General features: G+C 33.6%; 2 protein-coding genes across 3 annotated transcripts in view; one reads left to right on the top strand and one right to left on the bottom strand.

The window, feature by feature from the left end:
* The first annotated feature begins 71 nt into the window (after window positions 1-71).
* Gnptab (N-acetylglucosamine-1-phosphate transferase subunits alpha and beta) lies at window positions 72-4,200 on the top strand. Of its 2 annotated transcripts, none has more exons than XM_077433534.1 (9): window positions 72-541; window positions 616-857; window positions 971-1,168; window positions 1,247-1,407; window positions 1,481-2,418; window positions 2,491-2,726; window positions 2,815-2,980; window positions 3,278-3,462; window positions 3,527-4,200. In XM_077433534.1, the coding sequence occupies exons 1-9, from the start codon at window positions 362-364 to the stop codon at window positions 3,870-3,872; spliced, it is 2,652 nt and encodes an 883-aa protein (XP_077289660.1). In that variant the 5' UTR covers window positions 72-361; the 3' UTR covers window positions 3,873-4,200. The 2 variants fall into 2 exon arrangements, with proteins under 2 accessions (XP_077289660.1, XP_077289661.1); XM_077433535.1 differs by having other exon boundaries at window positions 87-532.
* Window positions 3,967-16,289, bottom strand: part of CdGAPr (GTPase-activating protein CdGAPr) — a 29,471-nt gene continuing 17,148 nt past the window's right edge. Inside the window, exons 2-22 of the mRNA XM_077433533.1 lie at window positions 14,537-14,619; window positions 13,755-13,840; window positions 13,436-13,681; window positions 13,180-13,351; window positions 12,919-13,103; window positions 12,698-12,847; window positions 12,489-12,615; window positions 12,231-12,409; window positions 11,957-12,149; window positions 11,708-11,872; window positions 11,472-11,622; window positions 11,212-11,393; window positions 10,891-11,015; window positions 10,601-10,803; window positions 10,409-10,527; window positions 10,212-10,332; window positions 10,017-10,141; window positions 9,779-9,940; window positions 9,607-9,702; window positions 6,382-9,525; window positions 3,967-6,306 (exon numbers count right to left, since the gene is read on the bottom strand). Of these exons, the coding sequence (XP_077289659.1) occupies window positions 6,231-6,306; window positions 6,382-9,525; window positions 9,607-9,702; window positions 9,779-9,940; window positions 10,017-10,141; window positions 10,212-10,332; window positions 10,409-10,527; window positions 10,601-10,803; window positions 10,891-11,015; window positions 11,212-11,393; window positions 11,472-11,622; window positions 11,708-11,872; window positions 11,957-12,149; window positions 12,231-12,409; window positions 12,489-12,615; window positions 12,698-12,847; window positions 12,919-13,103; window positions 13,180-13,351; window positions 13,436-13,681; window positions 13,755-13,840; window positions 14,537-14,589 (6,060 nt within the window). The 5' untranslated portion in view covers window positions 14,590-14,619 and the 3' untranslated portion in view covers window positions 3,967-6,230. The remainder of the gene's footprint in view (window positions 6,307-6,381; window positions 9,526-9,606; window positions 9,703-9,778; window positions 9,941-10,016; window positions 10,142-10,211; window positions 10,333-10,408; window positions 10,528-10,600; window positions 10,804-10,890; window positions 11,016-11,211; window positions 11,394-11,471; window positions 11,623-11,707; window positions 11,873-11,956; window positions 12,150-12,230; window positions 12,410-12,488; window positions 12,616-12,697; window positions 12,848-12,918; window positions 13,104-13,179; window positions 13,352-13,435; window positions 13,682-13,754; window positions 13,841-14,536; window positions 14,620-16,289) is intronic.

Raw genomic sequence — 16,289 nt, 5'->3', positions numbered from 1 at the left:
CGTGACCAGTTTTAGCGTGTGACTAGTTTTCTTGTGACCAGTTTTAGCGTGTAACTAGTTTTATCGTGACCAGTTTTAGCGTGACGGATGATCACGAGTGACCGATCTAGAGCGACCAGTTATCCTGTGACAGGTTCACATTTGACTAGTAATCACCGAACCGTTTTCACGCGAGCTCTGGGTTAAGATAGGTCCAGTTTCGAGATGACAGTCATAACAATTTTAGCATTGGTAGCAATGAATGTCAGACGCGCTACTATGTAGTGCTATAGGCGCGTACTAGTGCTGATTTCAGATGTTGTGGATTATTGAAGGTGAACGTTAGGAAGTACAACGACGAGACGGAGAAGGAGATCAGTCGATGGTGCGACTGCGACGGTTGTCAGGATTGCCATTGTGGCTGCCACTGTACCATCAAGTGCAGCTGCACTTGCGGAAGATTCAACGACTGCAGCGAAGGCTCGGTTTCACCATATCAACATCCGCTCTGATCACAGTCTTTGTCATCATATTCTTACTCACTTTAGCTTTGGTACATTTCGTAAGAGTGAACATCACACATTCCTGTTCGATCAGTCCCTGACTTCTTCTCCAATGCGCGTTTAAATGTTTCAGTCACAATTATCGCAGAACAATAGTGACTCTAGTAGAAAATGCCGAAGCGATTGTTGCGATAATATCGGCTCAATATGTGAAGAATATGAACCAATAGATGCAGTGTATACATGGGTGAATGGCTCCGATCCGCTTCTGCTGGAGTCCATGAGGAAGTTTGCACAATTAGAAGGAATAACTGATGAGGATGATCTGTCGCCGTCAAGATACGATGACAAACAAGAGCTTAAATATTCGCTTAGGTATTACATGTTTAATAAGTTAGCAACATATCTATAAGATAGTCCCGTTATGATAACAATGTTTAATGTATATTCTATTCAACTAACTTGACTGCATTTTTTCGATCACTTAGATCTCTTGAAAAGTATGCTCCTTGGATTCGACAAGTGTTTGTCGTCACTGCTGGACAGTTACCGTCTTGGTTGAATCTACAAGAAGGATGGGGAAAATATGGAAAGTCCCGACTGAAGCTAATTTCTCACGAAGACATCATTCCACGCGAACTCTTACCTACGTTTTCTAGTCCAACAATCGAATACTTTCTTCATAAGTAAAAATGTCGCAATGACTTGTATCGTCATTAATACATATATTTTTATACATTTCGAAAAATTTTATTTTTTTTCAGAATTCCAGGTCTGTCTGAAAGATTTATATACTTCAACGATGATATATTTTTAGGAGATTTTTTACATTTGAATGATTTGTATACAAATTCTGATGGGTACATGGTGTATACTGCTTGGAGCGTTCCTGAATGCTCTCAAGGATGTCCTTGGTCATTCTTAGGCAAGGATACTGATATAATATATATGTAGTATTGTTGTATTTTTATATAAATCAATGTATTCATGAAATTTAGGTGATAATTCGTGTGACCAATCCTGCGATAATACTGAATGTGATTATGATGGTGGAGATTGCTTGCAAAATCCTAACATAAAGAGCCACCATATAGCAAATAGCTATCCGGACGATTATAATGATAATCCATTCTTTGATGAAGATGATAAGACTGATTACAATGCTGCGAAAAAAAACTTTGGAAAATATCCAGGAATTGACGAACCCGTTTTAGATCTTGAAAACAAACACGCACAGCAGTCAGAAGACGCCAAACTTCTGCAACATTTGTTACACGATAATAAAGAACATAATGGTCATAATTTAAATAGCAATAATGTCAAACCGTTGCGAAGACTTCAGGCTGTTAGTGATGTAGTCGAAACTAATATGGAATTATTAAATGATAAAAAGCAACCGAAAAGACTTAATAATAATGTGCAATTTAAAAATAGTATAGATGTAAGGCTTTTGAAAAGCATTCGAATAATGTCACCTGAAATGAGAAAAAAATACTTAACTGAAATTAATGTTTCAAAGATGAATGAAAGCAAATCAAGCACAAAAACTAGTCACATATCACATAATATGGATAAACTGTCTTCCAACGAAAAACCAAAACCCAAAGATAAATTTAGAGACAGGGAGAGAAATTCATCTAATATATTAATAGACGGTGCCAACCATTTATATTTACCTTCTAGTCATAGTAAAATTATACAAAATTTCACTATTAAAACAAAGACACGTAATATAAGTAAGATTTTAAAATCTAGTAAGCTTCACAACGTAAGTGATGTAGTTTTAAGTTTCAATAATGACGTGATGAAAAATAATAAAGTAACGAGGAAAAGAAACGTTTCTATTTATGGAAATGCCGACGGGCTAAAACATGATTCCAGAAGATTGGATGTCTATGCCAGATCGTTAATCCACACCAATAAGCTTTTCAATAAGGTATTCATTTTACAATATTATACAATTTTTTTTAGTTTTAAATATACATAATTCAAAAAACTGACTTTTAAGGTGTATGGATTTCAAAATCGGAAAGTACCTGCTCACATTCCATTTTTGTTAGAGAAGAAAACTATAGAAAAAATGCAAGATAAATTCTCAGATCATGTAGAAGTCACTAAAAAGAACAAATTTAGGAGGCCCAACGATTTTCAATTTGCTTTCTCCTACTACCATTACATGATGAGCGAAATAGAAGAATATACTATAGACGAGATATTTGATATGTTCGATACTGATAAGAGCGGGTAGGTAAACTATTTGTGATATATAATACCTACGAGTATATTCACAAAAGATTTAAACAGATCATAATAATAACTTTAATAATTATAGAACGTGGTCAGATAGAGAAGTTCGTACAGTTTTGGCACGTGTTAGAGGCCCACCGTTAACGGCTGAGGCTGTTCATGCATTGGAAGCAGTGGCCAAAGCTTGTGACAGTGAGGAACATAGATCTCATCCCACACCACCGGGCGAAAGATATTTAGATTCAGAAATGGTAACACCGATTGAATCAATGATTATATCGCACCCTTGAAGTGCAAAAGTGAAACTTCACAAAATATAATTGTCTGTATGCTTTATAAACTGTAATAATTCAGAAAATAATATTTTTTCATATTTAAGCTTCTTTAGCATTTATTTTCCACCAGTTTTTGGTAGAAAGTATATTTTTTTTCGTTTATTTTATGTTGACATTTCATTGAGTGGTTATTTCAAATCACTTTTGCGCTCTAAGGATGCAATATATGTATGTTAAGCTATTTTTTTTATCATTGCATATATTATATTTCAGCCTACGTTAACAAAAAAACTTATTTCTGAATGTCCTGGATTATATGGTCCTCTTAGAGGTGCTTTGGGTCAACATAAACCGAGAGCTCATCCTCAGTCTGCAGCAAATATTGCGACGTTCGCGATGCTCTCGTCTAACATCACTAAAGCGGTTATAGCTTTGGACGAAATTAGAAGAGACACCAAGTAAGTATTGCAGGTGTTTGAATTTATTATGTATACTTTGTATTAAATTGTGGAATCTTTATAGGAAATTCGTTTGCATTAATGATAATTTGGATCCTGGTCGAGAAGCGGAAGGTGAAATCGTCCGTATGGTCTTGCAGGAGCTGTATGAAGCTCTTTTGCCGGTGCCATCTCAATGGGAGTTACCGCAACATGTGGCAAATAGATTTTTACGATTAGAAGACTTGGCTGCCTGGCAATATTCTCGTACGCTGGTCTCTCGTGCTCTTATAGTTTGTGCAATGCTACTTTTGTTCCTAACTATACATCAAACGCAATGTTTGAAATTCTTTTTTAGTGGAATAAAGAAAACTTACAGATATTTACTGTTTTTTTATATCAATCCTTTTGATGAGTGCGAAAACATTTAAAAGTGGATACATTTTCAATGTTTATTTTGAAGGAAAAGGAATGGTAAAGATATTTGTATGTATTTTGACAGTTTAATATAAAAAAATGGCATTTAAAAAACAACAAAACAAATAGAATCTTTATTGATCTTGAAAAAGGTGTAACTTTTATTTTCGTCATTAAATAGTTACGAATACAGTAACTTAAATACACATTTAATAATCAAATTAAAGATATTCTTGTAACAAATGCTTTTGGCGATTGCTAAAGTAATCAACACTCAGTGCAGACAGATATAATCTTAAATATTTTTTGACATTAAAATAATATTGTTAGCAGCAAATTAAAAAAATTTCAAAATAAAAATGATTATATGATTGTCACAAATATTTTTTCAGCGTTTAATTTTATTATTTAAAATATTGGAAGGGAATCCGAAAGAGAAAAACTGGTCAAAATTCTACATATGAATTCTAAGAATAAATAGATGCAATTCCTTTTATTGTAAAGGCTTTGCGAATATCTTCTAATCTCTTTAAATAGACTCGCATACGGCTCAAACAATATGACTGACAATAGTTTGGTCTTTTAAAACTTACTTAGTCCACAGAACGGCAAAGCTTATCTTTGTTATTATTAGTAAAGAGTAAATCAATTATAAATATTTTCATTCATTCTCTTGAAGACACTCAGTAATAATAAACTTGTAAATTGGGCGAGAAAAAAGATTATTTTTATATACAATCTATGTTTAACATCCTATGAGATATTCACATATAATACACTTACTTGCGTACTTCATACAATGAAGAAAAAATATTAGCTATAACTAAAATAATATTATATTTTCAAGTAATAAATAATTAGTTCCACGAACGAAACTTAAAAATATTTTAAAGATTAATCTGAATGGTTTTATGTAATGAAAGAAAACAAAAACAAGAAAATAATAATAAAACAAAAAAAAAACGAAATGCAAGATGATCATTTTGTACTTAGAGAATTTTAAATTAAAAATACTTTTAACAGGTGGCGAAATGATTATAGCGGTTTTTTGGCGTAATATTGATCACAGTTTATTTTAAAAACGGACTAACGTCAACGTTAGAACGTCACAAGTCTTCACATATGTATAACTTTAAACTAAATATCGAATAAAATTATGCGACTCGACTCGTAAGACTGATGAGTTGTGAAAATTCCATTCAAAAAAATGTTAAGTACGAATAAACAGTGACTCCGCAGCTTAATCTCGTATCAAACTGTGGATGCTCTTACTTCAACGACAATTACGAACTGAAATGGCATGGGGGAGATTGTCATCACGTGTATTCAAATAACCGTAACGATATTCAGTTATGATATTAAAGCTTTATTTTTACGATGCATAAATTGCATATAAACACTTACGAATATTTAATAGCAAGTTCTGTCTTCTATGTATACATTGCGACAATAATAAATAAGAAACAAATTTTTTTTAATCTTTTGACACACATTTTGACATGGTAGACTCATTTTTTTAACAAGTATATAAATTTTCTTTGGTTTTGACAAAAACTCATAGTGTTAAATATCAATGAAGAAATTCAAGTTTACAACACACAAGTAGAATATGTTATATGTAGTATAAATTAACATTTATCACAGGGCAAAACCCTTAACTACAATAATCGTAGAGAAATACATATGTATTCGTAGAATCGAAAAAAAAAAAAACTACACGTATCATTTTTTAACATAAATGGCATGAAAATATAGACTATACAGAGCTCCATAAAATATATGCATACCCCGCTTATCCGTTTTCAAAATATATATAATGTATATTATATATCCACATTTTTACATCATTCTCGACTACTTTAATTAATAATGTACATACATCGATACAATATTGTATAGTTACAACACCGAAACAAATAAAATAGTCTACATTTGAATTTATAATATGTTAATGCGTCATTTAGCAATACTACTTATTTTAAATATATAAATACTTTTCGATGAAAAGATTATAAAGTTTATCCAAAAACCATAAAATCTGAGTGATCAGTCGAATTTATACATCTGATAGAGAAAAGCAGATATCGACATATGTAATAATAATATGAAGTAAATATTTTCAAGTACATATCGATAATTTATCTTCTTTTTACCATTTGAATTATTAAACTCTAATATCTAGTAAGGCTACAATAGTAATTTCGGAACACATTCGATTCCAACACGAAATCTAATGAAAATTTCACTAAAAATGGAGGATCTAACAATTATATTGTTTAAGATCCCGTTTATTGCCTCGCTTTAAGAAAAATTGTACTTTCAAATAATCTGAGAGAACCATAAAGATAATTGGAATTTCAAAATGTTCATAGCTAATTATTTAAAGATTTCTGTTCAAACTTCGCTGCCATATCTTTGATGTTGAAAGACGGCGATCGTTTTTCTTTTCTACAAACAGAAAAATATATCATATAATAAAATCTCAATTTGTGATATAAAATAAAACATGTTGTTTATTCTTACTTGGAAATCACTGAGCTAGAAGGTTCATCCTTAGACATTCCTGGTAAGCATCTCTGTTCAGATATAGCTATAGAAGTAGGAATTCCAAATGTGTTTAAAGTTTTAGGCCGTTCAACATTTATTATGCCAATATTATCAGGATTTTTGACACAAATTTTAGGATCTTGACTTTTGCACAACGAGGCTCCATCTAAACTAAATTTTCTTTGCATACCTGTTATTCTCGGCTTATCAACATTACTACTACTACTACTGCCAATTCTAGAAGGAATGTTATCTAGAAAATTTTCATTTAAACCGTCTGCTTCAGCGACAGTTTTAACATACATGTGTGGGAGTTCAGACATAATGTCGTTTTGTTTTGATACCATTCTTGCTGATGAAAATTTACTACGTTGAACAGCATCAGCAGTGTTTCTCCGTTCTAATTTACCAGGATTTCTTAGCTGAACACCTTCAAATTCTTCATCATCCATCTTTGAATCTTTTACCTTAGCTGTTAATGGTAAATCATTAATACCTCGGAACGATTGTGAACTGTATTTTTCGCGAAGGATCAATCTTCTTTCTTCCTTATACTTCTCAATCCTTTCCCTGCTTAACTGCTCTCTTTTTTCATCATCTAATAAGCCATCACATGGTATGTTATCAGAGGATTTATTCTGAAAATCATTACTAGATTCTAATTTCATAGAAGAAAATTGTTTGGTTTTATTTTTTTTAGGCGAAAATCTCGCTTGAACTAAGCAAATCTTATTTTCTGTAGTCGGTGTAATACTGACAATTCTATTTTCACAGTTGGAGTCGACTCCTTTAAGAAAACCTTCACTGTGACACGTCGTAAGTGGTAAATGAAGATCGAATCTATTGGAACACTTTCTATTGCATTCAATGTTCAAATTTAAATCGGGCAATTTTTTCGGTTGATTCAAACTTTTCAAGGCTTCCAAGCTCTTTCTTCTGTTGCAAATCGTATTTGGATCATTGATTTGCATTTCAGAAATATGTTCTTTGTGAATAATCTGATTGCCAAATTCCTTTACGAAAGCATTTTCGTCCAAAGATCTAGCATTATTAGAATGTTTGGCTAAACGGTTATTCTTTACTCTGACACATGGCACAGTTCTACCAGTCAAATTCATTTTGGCGCGGCCCTCACAAAAACTTACAGCTTTGTTTCTATCGAAAGAATAAAGTGAACCCTCTTTTATCTTTTCTGATGAAGACAAATTATTTCTGGAAGACCTGTCAAAAAAGAAGGGACCTTTATTTTCGGTGGGGCTTTCGAATTTATGGGCCAATTGTTTAACACTAGATCTTTTATTTGTATAATCATTTGACGAAGGAGCAATGTTTTCATTTTCATCGGAATTTTCTTTATCTGACTCGCCAACAACTTTTAAAAATGTTTTATTCTCTAAATTTAATTTCAATGCGTTATCTGCTTTATTGGACCTGTGAATGATTTGATCTATATTAGTTTTAACATCAAAATTTTCATAGGCATGATCTACTTTTTCGATATTGGATTGATTTTCCAATAGACGACGATCGAGACACAATTCAGTCAATGGGGTTAGACCTTCAGGGTTGGAATTAGATTTACCAATATTATTCTTTAAATCAACATTTTCATAATTATGCCTTTGGGTTGGAGGCATAGAGTTGTAGTCAACATCTTCATATTCATCAGTACCATCTAATTTATTGCTCTCATTATTAATATCTAAACTATCATCGCATGGGGAATCACTATGTTGATCTTTATCCGATTCCATTATTAGCGAGTTTACTTCATGCACACTCTGCCTGAAGAATTTAACCTTATTATATATATCAGAATCAACATTAGATTCAGACTTTGTAATACTATTATTGGAAACAGAGAGAGATTCTTGCATAACCAAGTCAGCAAATGTTGTTTTGTTAACAATTGGAGTTTTATCTTGACTATCTGATACACTAGGAAACTGCACATCAGTATTTTCAGCAACATCTTCATAAATCTCATCTTCCACCTTCTCATCATGGGCGATCAAATTATTTTTCAAATACTGCATAGGATCTTTCGTTGGTGACTTATATGTAATATTGATGGTAGATTTCAAAGGTGATTTATTTTGTGGAGATGTGGGAGAACTGCCTCCGCTCGAAGAAGCAAGGTGAATATAAGACGGTTTTGAAAAGTTGAAACACTCATATATTTCTTCAGTCCTTTCTTGCTCGTGTGATGAATATGTAGGAGTGCTTTCTTTCGACAGTCCTGCTTTACAGGAATCGCCTGATATCATAGACAATCGGTTAAGATTTTGATAACTGATATTGGTTGGTGATAAAGAAGATTCTAGGCTATCGGCTATAGTGTGAGTACAATTCTCATCATTTGGTGTGACTGTTATACTATATCGGTTTTCATTGTCAACATCAGTGCTTTTAATCGACGTTTCAAAAACGCATGCGATTTTATTTTCAGATATACTTGTTGGCACATCAGACATAATTTCATCTGCCTTAATTGTATCACTTTCGGTTTGATCCAAACCGTTCGAAGTGCTGGAGAACTTCTCGAAATTGGCACAGTTTGCATTTGTGACATTTTTGGCACAATTTAAATTTAATATATTGCTTTCATAAAGCTGTTCAACACTTGGTGATGGAATACTACTACTACCATCTAAATTTTCCCTGGAAGCACGTTTCGTAATAATACCAGTAAATGTTTCTGTTACACCCTCACAACTCACAATGTCACTTATATTGTTTTGTGCATTTAAATTGTTTTTACAATCTATTACAATTCCTTCACATTGTGGCTTCGATTCCAATTGCAAACAATTATCGATAACGTTACAGTTCTCTTCAACGGTTGTGCTAAGCAGTGACTCTTTAGATTCTATTAATCTTTTAGCTAAAGAATCTTTTGATTCTGTTATCTGCAGTGAAGTATCAGAATCGCTTTGCAATTGAGTATAACCACACAAATCAGGATTCGGATCTCGAAGGTGATCAGACTCCGACCAATCAACCCGAATGAGTGTGGAATGGCGATGTGGAGTGACTTCAACTTTTGAAGGAGTTGGTGGTCCACAATGACTGTGACGAGATAAATTAGTTCTGGGTGCTTTTCTAGGTGAACCTCGCTCTCTGCAAATAAATAATAAAACATTGTACATATATAACTTTAAATAAAATATTACTAAATAATAAATCGACCATTTTATTTACCTCATCCGGACTTTTATAGTAGTAGAATGCTGTGGACTTCCAGTGGCATAGGTAGAACTATCGTTATCAGTCCTAGCTTGATTGACAGTAAGATACCTAAAAAAAAATTTAATTGCATAACAAACATACAATAAAGCCAATTTAAATTATTTGAATAATAATTAATACACACCTATCTCTTTCGTAATAATTATCTGAAGATTTATTTTGCTTATTTATACAGTTTGTAGCATCTTCGGTTTTAGATCGCAAATTATTAAAAGCTGTATGCTCAGGTGTGCTACAATCAATAAATAACAAGTCTGAAAGCTGTTCCTCTAATTTATTTGGTACTCTGAAAAAGAGTCTCAGTTTTAGTCAGCGTAAAAAATCGCAAATAAATTTGAATATATATGATTTGAAAAGCATACTTTGAATCTGGCGGGCTATATTTAATATTAGGTGGACTTGAAGACTTTTGAACAGTGCGAGGAAACTTTATAGGACTTGGCTCAGCTGTTGTATCTCCACTGCTACTCTCGTCTTTGTTCCACACCTTAAATTTAAAGATTTGTATAAACAACTGAAACTATATACTAAATAAAATGCATTACAATATAAGATACCTGTCTAGTAGTATCATCTTCACTGAATATATCCATTTCTCTTTCTTGAGACGTTAATCTCAGCTGCATGCCTGCTAATTCTGCTAAACTTGTCTCAAAATAAGAATCACACGATGCAGATCTATCAATTTTATTAGAATAAGAATTGGTAACTAACTATCATAGTAAATTGATGGTAATGAACAAATAAAACCCACCTATTATGACTAGTCGTCAATTGCGTTTCTTTGGGTAATGCGAGGGGAGGAAGATTATCAACTTCCGATGCCAAACTCTCACATGAACGACTCGATCTAGTCTCAACTATGTCGTCAACCTAATTATTCAAAATGTATTACTAAATGTCAAGACACTAAATTATGAACTGTATATAGACATTGAAACAATACCGTCATATTCTGGATTTGAGTTTGTTCTTCAGTTTTATTTATTTCTCGCATGACATTTGAACTTTCAATTATTTGAAGTTGTTGCGGCTCACTGATAATTGGTTGTGTAGAAGAAGGCACTGGTAATGTACGATGTTTGCTAGCTCTGAAAAAAATTCCCCTCCACCCAGAAGGTGATCTTTTCAATCCACGTTTTGCTGAACCTAAAATATAGAAGAAAAAAACACATTGTAAAAGAAAATATAACAATAAATTAGAGAATGTACAAATTTAAATTCTCAAATTCGCACCGGATGGTAACTGTATAATTGTATGATATCGAGGAAGACTGTTAGGTCCTTCACCAACTTCAATATAATGAGGTTCCTTCGTACTGCTCGGCCGAAGTTGTTGTTTATTTCTTGCTTCTTCCAAACTATAAAAAAAATAAAATCCATCAAAACGTGATCAGTGATCGATTCTAAATTTAAATTAGTCAAAATCTGAAGGTCGAATTTTCTCATAAAACTTCATCTATTATTACGATATATTCATAAATGTATATGTAGATAAAGTGAAAATATTCAAAGCATAAAATCGATTACATATAAAGCAACATAAGGCAAAAATACCTCAAGAGCCGTGTTGGAGTTGCAAGCGGAAGACTTTTGGGACGTCTGCACAATGTAGACATTTGACCTTCCATGGAATCGGGCGATTCGTTAGAATCACGAATTTCAGTCACCTCTTGCAAAGGTTGTTCATCAGAGAATATTAAATCCGCATAACAAATCAAAAACTCAGTTACAACTACCTAAAATAAAAATAAAATAAAGTTAAGTTAATTTACAACCAACGATAAGTATCAAGTAATAATCAAAATATAGTTTACTTGAATAGCAACTCCTGAAAGGGAAAACTCTTGTAGAGGAGAACGCAATAGATTAGGAGCCCAAACAATACCCATATTTCGAGCAGTCATTCCAGTACTGCCACCAAGTAATGACATTTTATGAAGATGTCTCATAAGAAAGGCTAACGTTCTGTTTAAAAAAAAAATGACATTAATCAATTATTTGGAATATACAAAAAGTAAATAAAAACACTAAGCGTTTTATTAAAACATACCTATAGTGAGGCGGGGGTAATTTTACTACAGTTTCTCTCATTCTAATCAATTTTTCACTGTCGTCTAATCTCCGTATTTCAGTACCATCTTCAGCATTCGTTAATTTGACTGCTAATACGAAGCAAGTATATAATTGAAAAGTGCATAGGGGGTTAGGAAGTTCTCTAAAAAAAAATAATAAATAATAAAAATACATACATCATAAAACACTCACTGCATTTTCAGATTCTATATTGAAGTAATCATACCTAAAATACATCTTAAGGAGAGAGGCTACAGCATGCACGTCGAGTGGTGACGGTGGATTTGATGGAGGTCGTTCTTCATCAAAAGCAAGTCTCAAGCGTTGAGTAGCACTAGAGGCTCCCGATAATCTATAAATTCCATCCACACAACCATGCTCTTCTATAATACTGGCACACCACGTAAGAACTTGAGGAACTGGGACAAATAAATCATTACATGTAAAAACATAACAACTTCAATCTTCATTTACGCAACAAAATTTATTTAGATATTTACCATCATGCCCGGAATTCAATAAATGTTCTCCGAGATCACACCCGAAGACTCTCTCCCTTAAAATGCCTTGCTGTCTGAGCGAACGTCGACTCGGTCGACTCAATATGAAACTTCTAAATAAAGATATAAGTTTTCCGTGTTTTCTGAGTACTGGTTTTATAGGTGCCACTGATACAGACCTGTATAAATTTAAACATCACATTAAACTCATAGTCAAAAACTATATATGCAGATAAAACTTGCTTCTAAAATACTGACCCAACAATGGGAGGAGGTTGTTTCATATTTCTAGGCACTTTATCTCCAATAACAGCCACACACTGCTGTGGGAAAAATCCAACACGGAAGCCTCTTTTACCTCTCCACCAAGTGGACTCAGATGGACCTAAAATCCAATAGAAACACGAATATTACTTAAATTAGCTGCATACAAAATATATTTCCATTTGATATTAAAGGATATGAACCTGGCATATCAATAACAGATATCATATCGCCAACTTCAAAACTTATTTCATCACGAGCTTGTGAAACGTATCGTCTCACAGAGTATGCTGCAGCTACTGCTGGCGTGTTAATGGAATTACAATCCTCGCTCGCAACCAAAAGTTTATGACCTAAAATTTAAAATATGAACATTATTACCATCACAAATTGAATTATGGGCAATGGGAAGAGAGTTAAAAACCTTTATTGTCCATTTGAAACCAATTGAGTATAGGTCCGCAATTTATTGTGTCATCGGCAATGATGCTGAAGTGATGTAAATAGTCCCCTATCAAGGATTCATAAGATGCCCTATCTTCGAGACACTTCTCATTGATACCAATGGATAAATCGGGTAAGCCAGACACTTTTCTATCGTAAATACACCTGATCAAATCGAAAGAAAAAAAATTAAGTCATTGTTACAATATACAGATATTTTTCCATAGACTTGTAATCTCACCTGTGGAGCATATTATCAAGCATTTTAAAGTTATCAGCACTTCTGGTGACCATCCATTCTGAATTGTCACTATCTTGATCCTTGTGCAAAATTTGATTTAGAGTATCATTTGAAAGATTAGCTCGATCCCCCTGGTCACAGTGTGGACGAACACTTATAGTCACCCAGCCAACTATAGATCAGAAAACGAAATATTTTACGTGTTTTGTTTCAGATTTAAATACACGACGTTTCATTAATGTCCGATTCAACATACGATTATCCTGATCTTGGTCTTCATGCGCCGAATGCGTATCCGTTTCAACGCATCGCACGCACAGTCCTCCAAGTTGTACTCTTCCATAGTGAAAATGAGCACACTCTTCAAGTCGAGGAAAACGCGCTTCAGGTGCTGAAGCGGTGCTCTCTAAAGACGTGGGACCCGTAGACATTGGAGCCGGGCATGAGGCAGGAGCCGACCTACTCATCGCCTGTGATGACCATGATGAACCCCATGCACCGCCTAAACATCAATATTTCAACATTAAATTCAAATGTATGAACATTTTACAAATTAATACAAAAGGTATAATTACTGATATCCGAAGTGTCATCACCGTGATATTCAAGGCTACATTCCATTGATTTTCTCTCATTATTATCTAATGAGAAATGTACAGATCTGCAAATGATAAAAATAATAAGTTAAGTTTTAACATTCAAGTTATTATAATAGATTCAATGAAAAATTCAATAAAATTACAAGGGATTAATATTCATTTAGCTATATTTTTCTTCTATCGTATATTAATCAATTCTGTCCGTCTATAACCAGGGAAGATAAACTACCTTCTATAGATGACAGAAAGAGACAGTGATTTAATAGATGAGAATGGTATATGAATTGGCACTAATTTTTGAATATTAAAACAGAAAAACATATAAAATCTCTAAATTATGATCAACAAGCTGGAAATATTACTAAAAAATCTAACTAACTATCAATTATTTGTTATCATTCATCACTGGAGGATCAACGGTGGTGGCACAAGGTCAACGGCCACCACCCTAGAGGACTACATAATATTATACATAATAATTAAAATTCGCATTCAGCGTTTAAAAACGCAATTTAATCTAATAAGCTTATATGTCAATAAATTAATAATATAACTGAATATAAGTATTAATTTTGAAAAAAAGAAATTTCCTGGATCCGCCACTGTCATTCGTGAAATAACTACATACATAAATAACAAACCCAGACATTATAAAAGTGAATAATATTATAAATTGGATGATTGGGAATAAATGAATTGTAAAATTAGCTACTTATTAACTGACGTAGAAATATCATATAATAAAATTAAAGAAACACCTGTGAAAATTTTGCAAAGGTTCAGCATCGCATGTGAGAGATTGACACGACATTACAGAGTCACGTCCTCTACCTGGTGATCCCTAGCAACAACAAAAACAAAACAACAATTACAATCACAATCACAATTCATTGCCAAATTGATATATAAACAACACAATATATAAAAATAATGAGTCACAAGCATGACGCACATGAAGACAGGGTATGGTTTCAGCACAACTAATGAGAACTTTCTTCATATCATTAAACGGATCGTAAATTTTTCGAAAATGGAATATTTAACGGACGATACTATCCTAATGGAGACACGTTCGAATCGAGAGAGCTGGCAGAGGGCGCGGCCTGCGACATCGAGACGATCAGAGAGGGGTCAAGGGCATGAACTGCATCAATAAAATACATCAGGGAGCATTATTCACGAATTAATCGTAACTGTTGATGCACCGACACCGTCGAGAGGACGTAGGAGGTGCGAAGAGGATGTGGAGAGGGTCGTCGTAGAACGAATTAATTTGAATATACCAGTGTGGAATGGGAGAAGGAGTGTGACTGGTGGGAAAATGCGCGTCTCCGATCTGGTGGATCGATCCACCGCACCCTCGTCTCTTCGATTTCGTTCATGGTTCGTTCCGAAAGTGACGTTCGTTCGGTGTGTTGTGCGAGAGCTGGAGGAAAACTCGGACGAGCTGCGCGCGCTGGGAAACGCCTACCGGGAAAACGCCGGTACGCTTTTCCCAGCGGCGGGAAATCCCCCACCGGTGGCCGACACGTGCGCCGCCAGTTTTTCACGCTGAAAATCAATCGATCCACTTTTCCGACAGCAAAACAATAATAATCATGTTGTTAATCAGCATTATTACGTACATACCTATATAAAATCGTATTATAGGGGGAAATCGTATCGTTGAGACATTTTGCGGTTTCAATCGCTATGACATTATTGTACGAACTTTTATGTTATCTCAAAACTCGATATGTTTCCATTTCATGTCCGTTATATAAATGTGTATAACATATTTGTAGGATTCGTAATACTAAAAGACGACGTAAACAACCTAATTATAATAATAATTCCGCAGCTCGGTTCAAAAACGGTCAATGTCAGAATTTTTATAAGGAAATTTCTTAAAAAAAACATTTTATACATATTTATAACAGGGTTCGGTAATTATTGGTCACAAAGCGCTCGCCCAAAAGTCACTAAAATCTCTATAACGGAACATCTGGCAGCCGAAAAGTCCATCATACTAACGATACATCATAATAACGAGAACTCGAGTGCCAAATATTCCGTATTCGCGATTTTCATGGCAAAAATTGTCTTTTGGGCGATCGCAATGTGACTAATAATCCAATTACCATTTAACAGATTATTGTTCTCATGAAAAAATTTGATCTTGAGATTTTTTAATTTTGGAGTCAACATATGAGCCGTTATATTTGAAAGTGGCTAAGTCCACTTTTCTACATTTCGAGAAATATTTCGAAAAACATTCAACATATTGTTTTGCGTTTAAAAATAAATTTAAAATATTGGTGGATTGTAATACGTTTATTCTGCTTTTTACAGATTCTGGACATATCGAATTAAAAAAAGTGATTAAAATTTGTGAATTAAGTCAGACAGAAATAGTGTTTTTGAACTGAAAATTGGACTTCCACTACTTTCAAATATAACGGCTCATATGTAGTCGTTTAGCTAATTTTGATTTTAAATTTTACAAGAAATATTAATAATTTTTTTGCAACA

This window comes from Arctopsyche grandis, chromosome 6 (genome assembly GCF_051622035.1).
Source record: "Arctopsyche grandis isolate Sample6627 chromosome 6, ASM5162203v2, whole genome shotgun sequence".
Classification (NCBI taxonomy): Eukaryota; Metazoa; Arthropoda; class Insecta; order Trichoptera; family Hydropsychidae; genus Arctopsyche; species Arctopsyche grandis.
The sequence above is the reverse complement of the archived record's forward strand: the minus strand, read 5'-3'. Positions and strand labels throughout refer to the sequence as shown.